Raw genomic sequence first — 18553 nt, 5'->3', positions numbered from 1 at the left:
GGGGGATTTGCATAGGTCTGAGACAAGCGGTATGTTCGGGGAGTATTGGTGTTTGACGTGTGCAAGGGATTCAGCCCTATGCCAGATTTTGCGTCCAAGGGAGACCAGTAGGGGGGCGTTTCTTGTCAAATGGGTGGGGGCCCAGGGAAGTTCTTTCATATATAACGGGGAGACCAGTGGCTGCAGGAGTGGCGTCTCCGATGTGGCATCGTCTGCTAGCCACTTGGTGACAAAGCCAAGCTGCGCTGCTAGGAAGTACTTTTCAAAGTTTGGGAGTTGGATTCCCCCCCCCGAGTGTACGGTAGTGACAACGTGGCAAGCGCAATCTTTCGTCTTCCCTTCCCCCATAGGAAGTCTCTCAGCATACTTTCCAGTAGGCGAAAGAAGGGCGCTTTGATGTAGAAGTGTACGTTCTGAAATCCATACAAGAATCTGGGAAGGACAATCATTTTAGTTATTGAGGCTCTGCCCATCATGGATAGGGGGAGTTTCGCCCAGAAGGCCATAGATTTCCTCAAGGCCGGGAGAGCAGCTTTAGTGTTGCGCTCATGCATTTGTTCCGGGGAGTGCATTATGTGTATGCCTAAGTATTTGAACGAGGTGTGTTCCCACCTTATTCCCACCGAAGGAAGCTCCGATGCTTCCTTTCCCTTAAGATTTGCCAGGGGGAAGAGGCAGGATTTGGCTCTGCTGAATTTTATTCCAGAGACCTTCGAAAAATTATCTAGGACCTCCAGCATCGTGGGCACATTATAGTATGGGTCCCTGACAAATAATAGGACGTCGTCCGCGTAAAGAGAAATAATGTGGTCAATGTCTCCCAGCCGGATCCCAGCATCAAAAAATTGCTTTCGAAAATAGATAGCAATGGGTTCCAGGCCCAACACGTAGAGCATGGGAGAGAGGGGGCAACCCTGTCTGGTTCCTCTGCATATGTTCCAGACCTCCGATATATGCTTCCCAGTTTTTACTCTGGCTCTAGGTTTCGTGTAAAGTATCTTGATCCACCTAATGAACCTAGGGCCAAAACCAAACCCTTCCAGAACCGCCAGCAGCCATTCCCAAAAGATCGAATCGAACGCCTTGATGGCGTCCAGGGACAGCAGTGCGAACGCTTCTGTGCTATCTACAGTTTGGGCGATGACATGCTGCACTCGGCGCAAATTCATGGTTGTGTTTCGGGCTGGTATGAAGCCGCATTGGTCCTCATGTACTACTTCCCCTATGATTCTGGCCAGTCTATTTGCTAACACTGTTGTCAGGATTTTCGCGTCATAGTTAAGCATTGCTATCGGGCGGTAAGAGTCGCATCTATCAGTGGGTTTATTGGGCTTAATAATCGGGATCAGGAGGGTCTCTCTCATGCTATCAGGTAATATCCCTGTCTCATATGCTTCCCGAAAGACCTCGTGTAGCAGGGGCGTTAGTGTAGGCTCATACGTCTTATAAAACTCCGTGGGCAGGCCATCGCTCCCAGGCATCTTGCAAGTGGCTAGTGAACTAATAGCTTCCGTGATTTCCTCTGTTGTGATATCTGCATCTAGGACCTCTGATTGTTCTGGGGGCATCCTGGGGAGTCCTATCTCTTCAAGGGTGTCCATGATTTTTTCTAGGGGGACCTGGTCGTCATGAGAGTAAAGGTGTTTGTAGAAGCCCTTAAACGTTTCGTTAATAGCTTGTTGTGTCTGTGCTACCCCCCCTCTTCAGTCTGTACTCCAGTGATTGTGTGTCTGGGATGTTCTTTCTTGCAGAGCCAGGCGAGCATTCTGCCTGGTTTGTCAGCCTCCGCGTGTATTCTATTAGTTTTGGTGTCATAATCAAATTTGGCGAGCCTATTCCATGCCAAGGTAGAGTTAGTTCTAAGTGCTCTGAGGTTGTCCTCCCTTTGTTCTGTGTCGACCGGGGCTGCTTCTAATTGTTCTATTTCCTGCTCCCAGCGGGCCAGGTCGCCCCTAAGTTGTCTCTTAATGCCCCCTGCCTTTGCTATTATTTCTCCTCTCGTCACTACTTTCAGGGCGTCCCACATTGTACTTAAGCGGTCTACGCTTCCAGTGTTTCTTTCTATGAAGTTTTCTATGAATTCGTGTAGGTCCGCCCTAAATGTCGGGTCACCCAGGGCATCTATCGGCATTCTCCACATTGGGATAGGAGGCCTGGGGCCAGTGTGATTCCAGCCCACCAGAAGAGGCGAGTGGTCAGAAATGGTTCTGCCCAGATATTGAGCTTCTTCTATCTGTGAAAGGTGTTCATTACTTATAAAAACATAGTCCAGTCTGGTGTGGAGACCGTGTGGAGAGGAGAAATATGAATACCCCCGAACATCAGGGTGACACTCCCTCCAGGTATCCGCCAAGTGTAACCTATTGACTAATAGAGTGAGGGCTGTAGTAGCTGCTGAGGGCCCTTTCGGGTGCGGGAAGGACCTATCAAGTATTGGATCATGGACACAGTTGAAATCTCCCCCCCAGAAAAGGATTTCATGCCTATTTAGCGCAATCTTAGTGTACATGGAGTTTAGGTGTGATGGGATGTTAGTGTTGGGGAGATAAGAATTCACTATACAAATATCTGATTGTTCTAGCCTGCCCCATATTATTACAAATCTTCCCTCTGGGTCAGACTCGGACTTAGTTACCCGGAAAGGGAGTTGTGGGTGAATCCAAGTATATACCCCTCTCGCATACCTGGAATACGAAGATCCGACCCCCTGGCCTCCCCAGTGTTCACTTAGCCTCGCTAAGGATTCAGCCGTGCAGTGTGTCTCTTGGAGTAACGCTATCTGTACTTTCTTTCTGTTCAAATAGGACTTGACTCTATTTCGGCGTAGGTATGATCCCAAGCCTCTCACATTCCAGGTCAGTATCTTTATATTTATTTTAGCCGCCATTACAGGGTAATTGAGTCACACTCACAGTTGTCCGCCCCCTGTTGTCCCCACATGTCCCGCCATCTCGTCCTGGACTTCTCCCCGCCTGCCCTCTCGTTCCGGCCTCAGGTCTTTCGCAGGTTGGAGATTCTTGAACTTGTGTAGATCCCATTGTGTTATATGGGAAGAAAACCAAACAAAAAACTTTCCAAACTGACCCTAGCAGCTGCTTTAAACTTGCAGCGCTCAGGGGCTCCTGAGCCTTCCAGGCCACTCCTGGCCTTCCGGATCAGGTTGTGTGTGAGCAAACAGCTTACACCTTTGTTGGTGGGGTGGGTTGTTTGTCCGCCGCTTATGTGCTCCTCGGGTCTCGCGTCCGATGTAGCGAGAATAGTAGTAGGTCTTTCATGATGGTTCGTTCGTCTACGATTCGTGTAGCATCCCTTCTATTTGCTGCAGGGATTGCCCTTTGCCCGCATGCACCCGGGGGTGGGTAGTCATCCCCGATCCGAATTCGGTGGATCCTCCTTGTCATCCGCCAGGTTGTTATGCTCAAGCCACATATTAGCCGCGGCTGGGGTCTCCAGGAACGTTGCTTTCCCCTTATATAGAATCTTGAGCCAGGACGGGTATAAGAGCATATATTTCAAGTTGAGCTTTCTCAGCCGGGCTTTTATTGGAATGTAAGAGTTTCTGGCTCGCTGTACTGCAGGGGTGTAGTCTGGGTAAATGACTATTGTGGAGCCATTTCTTTTTATCTCCCTGCCTTCTCTGGAGAACCGCAGTATGATTTCGCGGTCTCTGAAATTTAAGATCTTTGCTATAATTGGCCGTGGATGCGATCCAGGTGGGGGACGTCTCTGGAGAGACCTGTGGGCCCTTTCGACGGAGAACCCCTGGGAGAGTTTTGCCGCCCCTATTTCCTGCTGTAGCAGCATTTCGATAAAGGTAGTCGGGTCCGGGCCTTCCAGATCTTCAGGGACCCCCAGTATACGAATGTTATTACGGCGCGCTCGACCTTCTGCGTCCTCAGAGCGGGCTTCTAGCCTTGCTACCTTTTGTTCCAAATCTCTAACCGTCATCTCCAAGTCTCGGGTGTTCTCAACATTTTCCTGCAGGGCAGTCTCTGTCACCGTGACCCTTTCTGTTAGGTTGCGGGCGTCCTGCCGCATAAGTTGCATGTCAGATTTCACCTCTTCGAGCCGTCCCTCGAGTGATGTGCGGAGGGCAGCTATTGCTTGGAGGACTTGCGTGTGTTTAAGATCTTCCTCCTGTTGGGGCGGGTCTTCGGGGGTTTCTCGGTCTTGTTGTGTTGACTGCCGTTGGGGTCTGACCGTCGTGAAGGAGTCCATCGTGACCAGTTTCGGTTTGGTCCTGGGGGGAGACATCTCCTGACTAATGATCTGTAAGTGCTGCCCCCTGCAGAGTGGGAATCCGTCGGCGACCCCTGTATTGAAATTTTCGTGTGGGCTACTAGGGAGCTTTGGTCCCAGGGACCCAACCTCAGGTATTCGGTTGTTTCTGGCTACTGGTGTTTTCCCGCAATTAGGTTCAGGTTGCATGGGGGGCCCTGCTCTGGGAGTCGTTGTGGTGCAGATAGGCCCGGAGCCACAGGTTGTGTCCAGTATTTTCTGATTCCTGCCGGCTTTCCAATGGGGGTACCGGCATGTAGGTGTCTTCCCACCACTAGTCAGAATATTTGTCACCCTTCTCTCCTTCGGGCCTTAGTGGTGCGAGTGGGTCCAGTCCGCTGGGGTCTTCGTCCCGCGGGTCTTCCCGCGTATCAGGCAGCCTCTAGGGCGATCGGGCCCCCTCAGATTCAGACCAGTCCTCTTTGCAGGAGTCAGTGTTGGGCCTCAGGGCCGGCCGAGCCTCGCTCCCCCAGGCTGCTGAGGCCGTGTGAGGCAATTGCGGGTGGTCCCGTTAGGGAGTGCTGTGGAGGGGACCCGATCCCGCTTCCAGCGTTAGTAAGGGGCCCGCCGCCTTTCGTTCTATTCCCGGCGGCCGGTCTCGCCCTCGCACCGCTGGAATTGCTCCGTGTTCCCTGCTCCGGCGTCCGCGGCAGATGCGACCTCCTCCCGGCCACGCCCGTGCCGCGGTTTCTCCTACCTCCGCAGCAGTCTCCTGCGCCGGCCCCTGCTCTCAGATGTTCGTCGTCGGCAGGCTCCTCCACAGCGGCCGCCCCCAGCCGCAACGGTTCGTGGTATGACCCAGGGGGCCGAGGCTGGCCTTTTCCTATTCCGCGGCGGGCGCCGCCATCTTGGAATCCCAGGGGACTCGAGTTCGGGCTTTCCGTTCTCCGCCTTTCGGACTCCGATTCCACCCAGAGTTGTTGCCGAGTGCTGGCAATCGGTTCCCCCACAGTATTCTGGCCTCCGTTCGTCTCGTAGACCTGGGTTCAGCGAAAGTTAAGCGATATTCACAGGATCGCGGACGGAGCTCCGTGGAGTTCTGTCCTTACGGCATGCGCGCTGGCCACGCCCCCATGGCCAAAGAACAAGTGAAAAACTATGTGGCACGGCCAGGTTTGGAAATTTAGCTCATTCGCGTTTCCCGCATATGGCTACCAACTAAGAATATAGCAAAAATCTTACTGCTGCCACCAGCTTGTCGCTAGGCACATTTCAAAGTAACCAAAAATCCCTCTGGTTTAAATCTAGGGTGATACACAAATATCACCATTGCACTGCATTGAAAGAGGTTTCCCAGTACTGGCAGTCTGATGGACTAGTCAGTTTGCCCATAACAACTGAGCAAAAGGCAAGTAAAGTGAAAAAAGTCAGGACAAGCTGCAGAAAGCTGCCTAAAAGAGAAATCTTTCCCAACACTACCCCAGGCTCACCGCTCCTAGTGGTTTATCCTCCCAACCCTTCTTGTGTGGTCACCCCCCTCCACCTCCACCAGATAACCTAACTACATGAGGGCCTATGTCTTTGTGATTTGTAGTGTACAACGCAGCCATTTTTAATGGTCTTGAGGTGCTCTTGTGAATCTGAAACAGAAAGAAGGGGCGGAGGGGTGGGGAGTAGTGGTTAGAGGGGATAATCAAGGATTTGAACTCAACTGTTGGTGCCGGTAGAGCCAGATTCATCTGGCATCAGTGTGGGTAATTTTCCTAGGATGTTTCAAGATGCTAGACCGGAGAGAGCAGGGGGGTATACTGCATTGTGTGTGGGTTTTAGCAGTTGACTGGAGAGGTGTGGATTTTTCACTAAACTGTGATGGGCCGAATTTTGTGATGGGACAACATGTTGAGTTAGGTGTTTGAGAAGCAAGGTTGTTAGTAAGTTGGATTCTTTGGAATGATCTGCTAGACTAGGTTTTGTTGACGTCTTTTACATTTTCTTGTAAATTTGTTTCTGGTTGTATCTTCACTGTGCACTTGAATCCCACAATATCTGGTGGGGGCTCGTGAGGCCTACAATGAAAATATGCTAAGTGGTACTGTGCGAAAGCTAGCACTTCTTGTGATGTTCCTTTGTTTTTGAAGAAGGTTTGTTGCATTGTACCTTAAAGACGTTGGTCATGGTGTTCATTTTGAAGCAGCATTCATTGAGAAGGTGGCTGGCTGTGAAATGGTGGCAGCGTTATGGTTGTCGGTTGTAGTCAGTTTTCTGTCTTATGGTTGTAGATAGGTCTCTATCCTGGTGTGTTGAATAACCAGGTTTTTACCACTTCCGAAATGTTAGGTCTTCCACATTTTTGCTATGAAGATAATAGATAAGGCAGTGACTTTTCTCATAGTGCTTTAATTCTATAAGTATGTCACTGCTTGTTCTTAATGTCCTTCTTGGGTGGTGAGGGGTGATTTTTGATGGATAAATTCTGCTCCCTGTCCATGCAGTCCTCTGTGAGCAAAACAAGAGTGCTTTGAAGTATATTCTTTTCTGCACTGGTAACCAGTCTAGGCTTCTCAAGGCCGGCTGATGTGTTCCCTGTGGTTTCTTAACAGAAGTCTTTCTGCTGCGTTTTGGATACGTTGCAGTTTTTTGGTGAGGTAGTCAACATTCCTAGATATAGGCTGCTTGTGTAGTCTATTCTTGACAGCATCAGTGACATTTTGGTGAGGGATCAGTGTGGAAAGCTTAGGCCTGGAAAGATGCATCTAACTGAGGGTAAGTGGTAGAAGCATTTTTGTACTACTGTGTTGACCTGTGGTTCTAGTTCTAGACCATTGTCCATGCGTATTCCCAGATTTCTTTTATTACTGTTTGTTTCTGGTCATCTTCCCATTTCAGGAGGCCATGGAATAAAAGTATGCAATTCTTTGTCGTTGAGTTGGGTCATCAGTATTTCCATTTTGTTTGGATTTTGTTTTAAGTTGTTGTTGGTCATTGAGGGGTTTACCTCAATGAGGGAATTGTTCGAGTCAGAGCTAGTAGTCCACTTGAAAATTAGTTGAGTGTTGTCGGCATAGCTGTAACAAGTTAGTCTGTCTTTTGTTTCATTTGTTCCATATGGGAACCTATGTATATACTAAAGAAAAGCGAGGAGACTCGATTATTGTGGGACATCCCAGTTGGTGGTTCTGATAGTGGAGGTGAACGGGGGTAAAGTAGGTTGCAACCATTCTGTCTGTGAGGAAGGATTTTTGTAGCCTCTTGATTAAGGTTGTCTGGCTGATGTCAAAAGCTGAAGATATTTCCAGTGGAATAAAGGCTAAACGATATGCAGTTATCAGCACTCATCTTTAGATCATCCCATGTGGAAATTCCCAGTCTGCTTCTCCATTTGGTCTAACACCTACCTGGATTGGTCCATTAGTCCACTTATTTCCATGTGGTTTAAGATTTAGTTGTATATGTAGTTCTCTAGGATTTCGGCAGGGTAGGTATGCTAAGTTAAATATGGACCATAGCTAGTTGGATAGTCTGTTTTACGGTCCTCATTCTCTTAAAGCGGTTTAATATAAGCAGCTTTGTAAGTCTTTTGTATGATTCCATCAAAAGTCAATTTTTGTCTGTAGAGAACAGGGGCTTCTTTGACGAGTAGGTTTTTGTAAGCATCTGGGTAGGCAAGGGTGATCCCCACCGTATTATTCTCCTTTACAAGTTTAAAGTTTCTTCTGAGATTGGCCGGAAATAGTTTAGTTCTGTTGGGGTTATTGGGTTTCCTGTGTCTGACATGTTGTGGTTTGCATTTGTGGTCGAGTCAATGGCCTGTTGGATTTTGTTTATTTTGACTCTGAAAGGGTCTGCAATGTCGTTGCATAGCTTTTGGGAAGGTATGAGCATGTTGCTGTAGAAGATGGGCCTTTTCCTTTTGTGGATTTTGTATATTTCCTTCGCTAGTTTGTCGCTAATTGAATTATTTCAGTATAGCGAGATTTCTTGTTTTTTAACATGGCTACTTTATATAGACTGATCTGCTGTTGGCATTGGAATTTTGCTGGGTAAATTGCAGTGTTTTCTCCAAACTTTCAGTTGGTTTTCTTGAGTTCTGGTGTGAACCATTTTATTGCTCCTTTCGTTTGTAATGGGTTGAAAGATTTCAGGGGTGCCAGTCTATCTTGTCTTCGAGGTATGAAGTTGATTTTTGAAAATATCTGGCATCATTTGGTTCAGCTGGTGGATGTCGGGTTTGGCAGTTTCCTTCAATTGTGCTAAATCTTCTAGATTACACTTTTTCCAGCTTTTTATGGTTGGTGTTAAGAGTTGAGATGTTAAACGGAAAAGGGGTCATGTGGCGGATGCTCCAGATGACTGGTATGGGGGCGGCTAGTGGTAAATCCATCTCTGCAGAAAATTGCAACTAGTGTGGGTCAGGCCAGGTGGATGGCTTTGTGACCATTTGTTTCAGATGAAGACTTCTCAGGTGGGTGCAGAGTGAATTTGACAAGGTTTTTTTTTTTCCTTTTCAAAACCAGATGTTACTATCTCCCAGTACAATGTGTACCTCCTTCTCCGTACCTCCCCCCAGCACCACAGGCCCTCATGCAGTGCCCACCCAATCCTCACTGCCAGCCCTGCAGGCTCGCTCATATTCCCCCTTCAATTCCAGACCCCATGCCTTGCGGTGTTCCAACACAACACAACCAGGGCCTCAATGAAGAACACATGCAACCACAAGTGTTGCTAGCACACACCACCACCACCCATAAGGGGAAAACACTGCACCACCCCAACTCAAAACTAGGCAAAACGTCTACTCTAAACACAAACCTAATCATCATAACATGCTTATGTGCCTCTCTAAATTGCAACCACCACTATGCACATTACAAACAAAATATCAAACATTACAAACACAATATCAACCATTCCTTTAAAGGTACACATTACAGAGAACGGTCCCGGCCCCCAGATATTGCTTTAAAAAATGTTGCTTACCAAACAGTCTGATAGATGATGCAAGGCTGCCACCCACTGTGCCAATGTGTGCTCTGACCCATTTCTGCTGCCCGTATCAGTCGAAGTGGGCATCCTTACCATATTCTTCTGACCAATCAACAATTGCACCCATTTCTAGATGACACTAGCATTCTTACCTTGTTCTTTGACAGATGCTCTGCTGCCTGGTGCAGAACGTTCTGCTAGCAGCTGGCTAGTGAAAGTCATGAATTCCTGGACACTGTAGAGACAGAAGGGTGGGTTCAAAAATGAAATTTAATCTACAGCATGCTAAGTGAATTTAGGGGACAGAAGAAGAAAGAAAACAAACAGAAAAAAAAGGGAGAGCAATGTCGGCTGTTCATGGCTCAAAAAAGCAAAAGGCATTAGTGAGACAGTTAGAGCAAGGCGAGGAGAGAGGAATGGTAGTGAAAACGGATTGGGAAGAAAGACAAGTAGGGCAGACAGCGGGTCCTGTGGCTGAGCAGACCTAATGGGAAGTGGGAAGTGTGAAGGTTGCATGGTAAATGGAGCGGAGTCCATGGCGAGCAATGATGTCAGATGTAGAGGAGGTGCAAAACCTTGCAGGTATTAAGAGAATCTTCTATTAACTGGATGAGAAAACATTAAAAAGGAAAGTGCAAGCATCCACAAGAGTCTACACGTTTTTCTCCGCACACTACTTACACCAGGATTGACTATTTTCTGTTGAACAGGGATCAGGGGACGAGGGGGGGGGGGGTATTTTGAGGACAGACGAGATGAGGGGAAAAACTGCTGTCAAAGAGGGTTCAACTGGAAGCGCTGGGGAAGTTAAGACACCTTAAACAGAAATACTATGAAAAAGGGGACAAAGCGGATGCACTTTTAGCAGCAAGGCTTCAGACACAGAGGGTGGAAAGATGGGCATCCACTCTGGACGAACCCGAAGAGGGTTCCAGGAGCACATCGAAAGAAATAGCTGAAGGCTTCGCTCAATACTATGAGAAGCTTTATAGATCAGAAGTCTCCAGGGAGGAAATTACAGAGGGAAGGTACTTGCAGGATGTGAAAATGACTAGACTCACAACCCAGGAGATGGATCACTTTGAGAGCCCGATAACGGCTGATTAGGTTCAGGAGGCGACCAGGAGAAGATGGTTACACCAGTAAAGCACATGGTGAGGCTATGTAATCATATCCTGGACGCAGGAGAGGCACCAGCAACTTTTAGTAGGGCACCGATAATGGTAATACCGAAGGAAGGCACCCGACCCAATGCACATCATACTGTCCTATCTCACTCAAACGTGGATGAAAAAATATTCACACGTATCCTAGCTACACGATTCGAAGAGAACATACCCTGTATCGCCCACCCAAACCAAATGGGATTAATAGCAGGTAGACAGGGCCCTGACACGATATGGAAACTCTGGATCTCATGGAGCATGTTGAGGGGGACCCAGATGACTATGCTCTGTTGAGTTTAGACCAGAAAAGGCCTTCGACCAGGTCGAACAGGGTTTCCCATTTGCAATACTGCGCAAGTCAGAGATTGGGGACAGAATGTGTCAGGCAATTGGTACTATTTATTCAGGGCCCACAGCGAGAGTGGTAGTGAACAGAAAACTGTCCAGGGAAATTGAACTCAGCAGGGGCACAAGGCAGGGGTGTCCTTTGTCACCCATCCTTTTTTCCCCAGGACAATGGTACCCCTGGGGGAGACAATACGTGGGGACGAATGGATAAGTGGCATTAAGGTGCAAGAGGATACCCACAAAATAAGTATGTTTGCAGATGATATACCGTTATACCCCTCAGAGATGTCAACATCAGTCCAAAGGGTTCTCCAGATACTAGGATTATAGGAGAGTGTCAGGATTTAAAGTAAATGTAAAAAAATGGATTCTCCTTCTCTTAAGGAATGCCACAGGGGATAAGAGGGGAATTGGGGCTGCCTGGGGATACTGGTGGAAGAAGAAAGCATAAAATACCTGGGGGTGAGAATACCCAGGGAGTTAGATAGGCTACTGAGTTGCACTGGCAACATGGTCGAGGCTTACGATTTCCTGGCTGGGCAGACTAAAGGCTGTTAAGATGACACTACTCCCCCAGGTAATGTATTTATACCAAGCGTTGCCAATAGAGCTATCAGACCTGCACTTTGCAGAGATAAGGAGAATCAGCAAATTTCTGTGGCAAGGGAAGAAACAGAGGGTACCATATAGAATATTGGTACAGCCCAAAGAGAAGGGTGTAGTTCACCTCCCTGACATATGCACCTATTACAGGGCTGCCCAGTGTCGAGCCTTAGTCCCTCACCTGCGGGTGGACAAACAGAAACAGTGGGTAGGTATTGAAAATTATCAATGGAGACCAGTCACACCAGGGGAATGGCTCTGGGCTCCACAGACGGCAATCCCGAAAAAGGTAAAGACATACAGAATTCTGGGCCCGTCGTGGGAGCTGTGGAGGGTTAAAAGGGAAATGGCAGACAACTGGACCGTGCCCATTGAGTCATATATGCCCCACCAGCCCCCCCGATACGGGAGGATATCCTGGACCATGCTAGATTCCAGGATTGGTTTGAGACGGGACTAGAAAAAGTAGGACAAGTCCTCAAGAAGGGAAACTGTATCGATGTGGTGAAACTAGAGTAGTGTTTGGGCATAGGCAGGATCTCAGTGTTCAAATACTTGCAGCTTAAAAAGGTGAGTTGATGTCCGGAAAATGGAAAGACTAGCTGCAAAGGGAGCTGATGGGCAAGGAAGCGGTACTGAGCTCAATGAGGGGAACAAAGGGGTTGATATCTAAACTGTATCGGGCCCTATTGGAGGCGCAGGGAGGGGATATTGAAACATATAGGAGGAAATTGGAAAAGTATACAGGAATGGATTTGGACGACAGATTTGGACGACGACCAGTGGAGAATGCTATGTGAGAATGCACACCGAACATCCACTGCCTGTCAGTACAAGTTGCACGGAATCAAACTATTATACAGGTGGCAATGGGACCCATAACACCATCTGAAATGTATCCAGGGGCAGACCCCCATTGCTGGAGAAAGTGTGGGAAAAAATTAGACTACTGGCATATGTGGTGGTCAAGCGAGAAGGCACAAGAGTATTGGCAGGAGGTCCTGGGATGGATAAAGTGGAAAGTCAAAGGCCCCCTGCTGGTACTGTTTGGGATGGAGACAGTGGAGGGGGAATGGGTGAAGTTCCCCTACCTATTGCTGGCAGCTAGACCTTGCCTGACAGGGGGATGAGGGATTTTGGGGGGAGGGGGAAGAGAGAGAGAGAGAGAGGGAGAGAGAGAGAGAGTGTGAGAGAGAGTGTGAGAGAGAGTGTGAGAGAGAGTGTGAGAGAGAGTGTGAGAGAGAGTGTGAGAGAGAGTGTGCGAGAGAGAGTGCGAGAGAGAGTGCGAGAGAGAGTGAGAGAGAGAGTGCGAGAGAGAGTGCGAGAGAGAGTGCGAGAGAGTGAGAGAGTGAGAGAGTGAGAGAGTGAGAGAGTGAGAGAGTGAGAGAGAGAGTGAGAGAGAGAGTGAGAGAGTGAGAGAGAGAGTGAGAGAGAGAGTGAGAGAGAGTGAGAGAGAGAGTGAGAGAGAGAGTGAGAGAGTGCGTGAGAGTGCGTGAGAGTGCGTGAGAGTGCGTGAGAGTGCGTGAGAGTGCGTGAGAGTGCGTGAGAGTGCGTGAGAGTGCGTGAGAGTGCGTGAGAGTGCGTGAGAGTGCGTGAGAGTGCGTGAGTGTGTGTGAGAGAGAGTGTGAGAGAGAGTGTGAGAGAGTGAGTGAGAGAGACTCTCCCAGGTAAGCAACACCTTTCCCTAAAAACCACAGGCATGTACAGGATGGAACAGCTGACTGGGCAGATACATGGCCTGGTCTCGTCGAGGAAAATGGAGTGAGCATACTTCCTTGAGAGATACGGCACACAGCGGTCACAGTCAGAAGAAAGAGAAGGAGCTGGGAAACCATAAACAGTAGACAGCCCCAAGAGGAGTGAACGGAGCGTGAAGGATGGTCACAGATGGTATGAATAACGATTAGGAGTGGGAGGTGGGATTGGGTAGGGGTGGAGATGGGGGGCAGGAGGGAATGTTGGGGAAAAATTGACAGTGAAACGCACAAGAGTTGTTGATGTAACGATTATACTAGACATGGCTGTGTTAACACGTTAATAAAAAATAAATGCATTTAAAAAAAAAAAGGCAAGTGCAGATGGAATTAAGGGCAAGGGCAAAAATAAACAGACAAGGTGGAACATTAGCAAACAACATTTAGGGATGAAAAGCTGATCTCAGATTTGGGAAAATAAATGAGTAATTTGTTACTTAAGTAGAGGAGTGATTAAAGAGGCTGATTCAGGGAAAGGAATATATTCTAATACGGGATCAGATGAGCCACTGTCAAAATGTCATAAAGGGCACGCAGGTACAAGGCAAGTATTTATGGAACCCACAACTTTCTTTTTGATGTACAGTGGCATCACAGTTGAGCTAAGAACTCAACATACATATTGCACAACCCCTAAGTAGTAGCTTCTAAGAAGCCCACTCAGTGTGGCAGGTCATACACCGGATGACAGGAAAAGCATGGTAGCTGGTCATTCCAACGAATTAAAAACCATCGAATGGCAAACCATCGAATTCTTTTCATCTAAATGCCATTCCATCAAATGGCCATGTCGTTGAATAAAATTCGATGGTTCCATCAACATGTAAATGGTAAGTATTAGGTCAGGGCTGGGGCCAAGGTTAGGGTTTGGGTTGGGGCTTGGGTTAGTTTAGGGATTAAATTAGGGTTAGGGATAGGGTTGGGGTGAGGGGTTAGGGTTGGGGCTAGGGTTAATTTAAGGGTTACATTAGGGTTAAGGATGTTGCCAGGGCTAGGGTTAGAGCTGGGGTAAGGGTTGGGGGGGTATGAGGGTGGCGTGGGGGTTGGGGGGGCCTGGGGGAGGAACCCCCCCCCCCCCAATATACACAAAAACTTCAAAACGTTACAAGGGGCTGACCGGTGCTGAGATTTCAGCACTGGACAGCTCCATGTAAAGTTTTAAAGTTACCAAAAAAGCATTGAAATGCTACTTTTAACATGTAAAAGTGCATTTCCATTGCAACCAGTCCATGTCTATTGTCGATGGATTGGTTTCAATGGAAATGCATTTTTGCATGTTACATCTAGGTTTTCAATGATTTTTTTCGATACTTTGTTTTCAATGTTAGTGATTCGATGCTTTTAATTAAAAGGAATCACTATAAACCAAAAAGCATATGTGAAGCAGGCGAGGTGCATATAACAAAACTATGCCACTACTGAGCTAAGAGTATCCAGGAAACTCATTTGGTGACGAATTGTGGACAGGAGCCTACCTGGATCTCTGGAAGAAGCTGAAGGTGGAAACATCATATGCTGCTTTCAAGAGGTGAACTTTAGGGTCTCCCTTATAAAGAACGCTAAGGCTATACAGTCTCATCTTGAAGTCTCCTTCAGACACGCTGCCTTTCCTTTCAACAGCACCTGAAAGATAATAAATACAAACAGTGTAAAAAAAATGCGCAAACAGAGCACAGTGACAAATCACTTAGCACCCACCTGGCAAGTGGAAGAAAGCCCAAAGTAGAGAGAGAGAGACAATAGATGGAGAGGAAAGAGATGGAGAGGAGGAGAGGAGAGGAAAGAGATGGAGGAGAGGAGAGGAGCAAGATGGAAGAGATGGAGGGGAGGGGAGGAGGGGAGGGGAGGAAAGAGGTGGAGGGAAGGGGAGGAAAGAGGTAGAGGGAAGGGGAGGAAACAGGTGGGGGGAAGGGGAGGAAACAGGTGGGGGGAAGGGGAGGAAACAGGTGGGGGGAAGGGGAGGAAACAGGTGGGGGGAAGGGGAGGAAACAGGTGGGGGGAAGGGGAGGAAACAGGTGGGGGGGAAGGGGAGGAAACAGGTGGGGGGGAAGGGGAGGAAACAGGTGGGGGGGAAGGGGAGGAAACAGGTGGGGGGGAAGGGGAGGAAACAGGTGGGGGGAAGGGGAGGAAACAGGTGGGGGGAAGGGGAGGAAACAGGGGGAGGGGAAGGGGAGGAAACAGGGGGAGGGGAAGGGGAGGAAACAGGGGGAGGGGAAGGGGAGGAAACAGGTGGAGGGGAAGGGGAGGAAACAGGTGGAGGGGAAGGGGAGGAAACAGGTGGAGGGGGGAGGGGAGGAAACAGGTGGAGGGGAGGGGAGGAAACAGGTGGAGGGGAGGAAACAGGTGGAGGGGAGGAAACAGGTGGAGGGGAGGGAACAGGGGGAGGGGAGGGAACAGGGGGAGGGGAGGGAACAGGGGGAGGGGAGGGAACAGGGGGAGGGGAGGAAACAGGGGGAGGGGAGGAAACAGGGGGAGGGGAGGAAACAGGGGGAGGGGAGGAAACAGGGGGAGGGGAGGAAGAAACAGAGGGAGGGGAGGAAACAGGGGGAGGGGAGGGGAGGATGAGGGGAGGAAAGAGGAAGGGGAGGAAAGATGGTGGCGGAGGAAAGAGATCGAGGGAAGGAAAAAGATTGAGGAAGCCCTACAGGTAAGGGGTGTATCGGCCACTTTTACTCCCTATAAATTGGCAAATCGGGAGTAAAAATACTCTGAACAATAAAAATAGGGAAAAGACATAGAATCTTGCACCATTGCTTTCATCCTCACAGCTGCATGGATATGTAGGGAGCGGTAGTGCACGAAATACCACGGGAAGAAACTATTATTTTGACTACCTGATTGGAAGAAGAAAACATTATCTTTTTAATGTGCATGAATAACTAGGTGGAAAGGAATGGATATGTTGATTTATACCGTGCACCGCAACCACCCAGGGGCAGTCTCCAGGCGCTCGTGTGGCTCTGAAAGAGGGGGTGGGGAGGCTAGTGGGGATAGGGCGAGAGGTTAGGTTTGGAACCAGGAGAACTGGCATCTGTGTGTTTTGCATTGTGGTTATTTGTGCCCAAAGCCTCGTACATTGTAATCGTATGGGTAAGATTCAGTGCCTCGGGTGTGTGGAAGTGTTTTGAGCAAGTGTCATCCAGAACAGTACTGCAAGACTTGTCCTTGGCCTCAAGCCCAGGGATTGTATCTCTCCAGGACTGAAATCTCTGCACTGGCTCCCAGTGGCTGCGAGGATTAAGTTCAAAACCCTCTGCATTGTCCCCAATGCCTTCTCGGGCCTCAAGACCTTCAACTCTCTCTTCCTAAATATCTTCCTTCCCGAACTCTTCGCACATCTGCCTCCAACTCCCTCAGGGTCAGTCGCTTCTCCAAGCAACGAGTTGGCGGTAGGTCTCTTTCTTCGGGTGGGACCTCCCTCTGGAATAGCCTCCTTGCCTTGCGGAGAATCCTCTCCGGTTCCGGAAGCACCTCAAAACCTTTCTCTGTGCCTCTGCCTTTTCTCCTCCTCTCCCCTGCTGACTTCCTGGCTGAAACCAAATCTGCACTAGTTACCTGGCCACCCTCTGATCTGGAGCCCAGGTCCACTCCCCCGCCAGTCGCACACCTGCACTGCCTTCCTGGCAACCCCTGCACTGGGGAGTGGTTTTTTTTCTGTCTTCCTACAGTCCCACTTCCAGCACTTGACACCAGTTTGTCAGCACTTACTCTTGCACTTGCCATCTATTGGCCATACTTTTACCTATTGTTATTTATTCTTTATCCCATGTACTGCACGGTCCCCTCCCCCTTCCCCTTGCACTCTCGGTCCCCCCCCCCATCCTTTGCACAATCTGAATGACACCTGGCGTAGTAGAATCGTTGTCTGTCTTCCTTCTGTCCCCCCCCCCCCTTGCCTTTTTGCGGCTTGAAACACTTGTGTATAGGCGCGTTATAAATGCCATATCATATCAAGTGTGGGTTGGGTTGTGCGCACCGATTTGGTAGTGTCCTTAGGGGATCCAGAGTCACAGGTGGCCATAGCAGTGGGTTGATCCGGTATCTTGGTGTGTAGTTGCATTAATGATGGTTCATTCTAGGTGTGTTTCAGCATCTAGAGATGCTGGGTGTGGATATAGTATTAATTCTCGGTTCATGTGGAGTGTAGCTAGTCTAAGGTCTGGTGTAGATGCGTCAGTTATGTTGGAAGAGTAGGAAGCAGAAATGGATTAGTAAGTCGGTCCTTTTGTTGGCGCCTCTGGCGCGGCTCTTCGGTTGCTGCTTGACAGTATCTAGCCAGGATATTGTTTGTGGTTCTTTGGCCCATCTGGTCACCTCTCGGGTTGTTTGTCTGCGGTGTTATTGTTGGTTTCTTTTCCGAGTTTGTTATTGTCTGCTGAAAAGCCAGGTTTTGAGCAGTTTCCTGAAGGTGATGTGGGATTGCAGCGAGCCACGTTGATACCACAAACCCTTTGAGTTCTCGCTCGCACTGTCATTTGCAAACCAGGCGCGAGAGCGCCGGCGAGAGAACTCAAGCGCTCTGAAGGACTGGAAGACGCGGAAGGTACGCACACCTTTTCATGAAAGGTCCACTTCCAAGTAAAAATATGGGTATACATGAGGTCCTGGAAGCTATCAAGGCCACTAAGGCTAAACTTGATAAAAACTATTGAAACCTTTGCAGCACCCGATAGTATTAAGACGCAACCACAACAAAGATGTGTTGTCCCTCATCCGGACCTCACGATTATTCCTCAACCACTTGTAACCCTAGGCTTGAGCCATTCCTGTGAGGTTGCTTTCAACTCCCACATGGATGTCAAGCCCACAGTAAATTCACAGTATAATGTGAGTGGAATGAAGAAGTGTCATGAGAAAACACCTACTCAATAGAACTACACACAGCAAGTAGGATTGTGCTGCTAACGAAAGAAAAGAACTCTAGTATGATTAGCGAGGCTCAGTGTCTTAAAGTGTTACTACTAAACACTAGATTCTTACTAAAACATGCTACTGAGGTAGCATCATAGATCAGTTGCCATGACACTGATATATGTGCCATCAAGGAGTTACAAGGTAGCTGGACCAACACTAACATTAGCCATTCCAGAAGGCTATAGTATGGTACAGTAATTTAGAGCTTCGGGAAAAATGGGGGTTCGGGGGGGGGGGGGGCTAGCATTTATATACAAATCTATCCTGGATGTGTGGGAAGGAGAATCCATCACTAGTGAAGGGATCGAGATTAAACATATCAAAGTCAGGACAAATGCTGAAACTACTATAAATATGTTGCCAATATATAGACCCCAACCGCTATGCTGGATTTTGCTGACTAAGCAATATTCTATTGCCATTACTAAAAACCAATACCAATGCAATTATCCATGGAGATTTACATTTGTGGTGGGGGAACAAGAATGATCCCATGGCAAAGAGATCGGAAGACTCCATAGACAATTTAGTTTTTAAACAGCCTATCCTTGTGCCCACTCCTGAAAA

At 48.5% G+C, this 18553-nt stretch overlaps 1 protein-coding gene across 3 annotated transcripts in view; it reads right to left on the bottom strand.

Moving 5' to 3' along the window:
* YKT6 (YKT6 v-SNARE homolog) overlaps window positions 1-18553 on the bottom strand; it is a 361132-nt gene that overhangs the window by 293736 nt on the left and 48843 nt on the right. For all 3 annotated transcript variants that reach the window (XM_069618958.1, XM_069618959.1, XM_069618960.1), the window contains exons 2-3: window positions 14548-14695; window positions 9354-9436 (exon numbers count right to left, since the gene is read on the bottom strand). In XM_069618958.1, the coding sequence (XP_069475059.1) occupies window positions 9354-9436; window positions 14548-14695 (231 nt within the window). The remainder of the gene's footprint in view (window positions 1-9353; window positions 9437-14547; window positions 14696-18553) is intronic.

This window comes from Ambystoma mexicanum, chromosome 10 (genome assembly GCF_040938575.1).
Source record: "Ambystoma mexicanum isolate Mex_15411 chromosome 10, UKY_AmexF1_1, whole genome shotgun sequence".
Lineage (NCBI taxonomy): Eukaryota > Metazoa > Chordata > Amphibia > Caudata > Ambystomatidae > Ambystoma > Ambystoma mexicanum.
The sequence above is the reverse complement of the archived record's forward strand: the minus strand, read 5'-3'. Positions and strand labels throughout refer to the sequence as shown.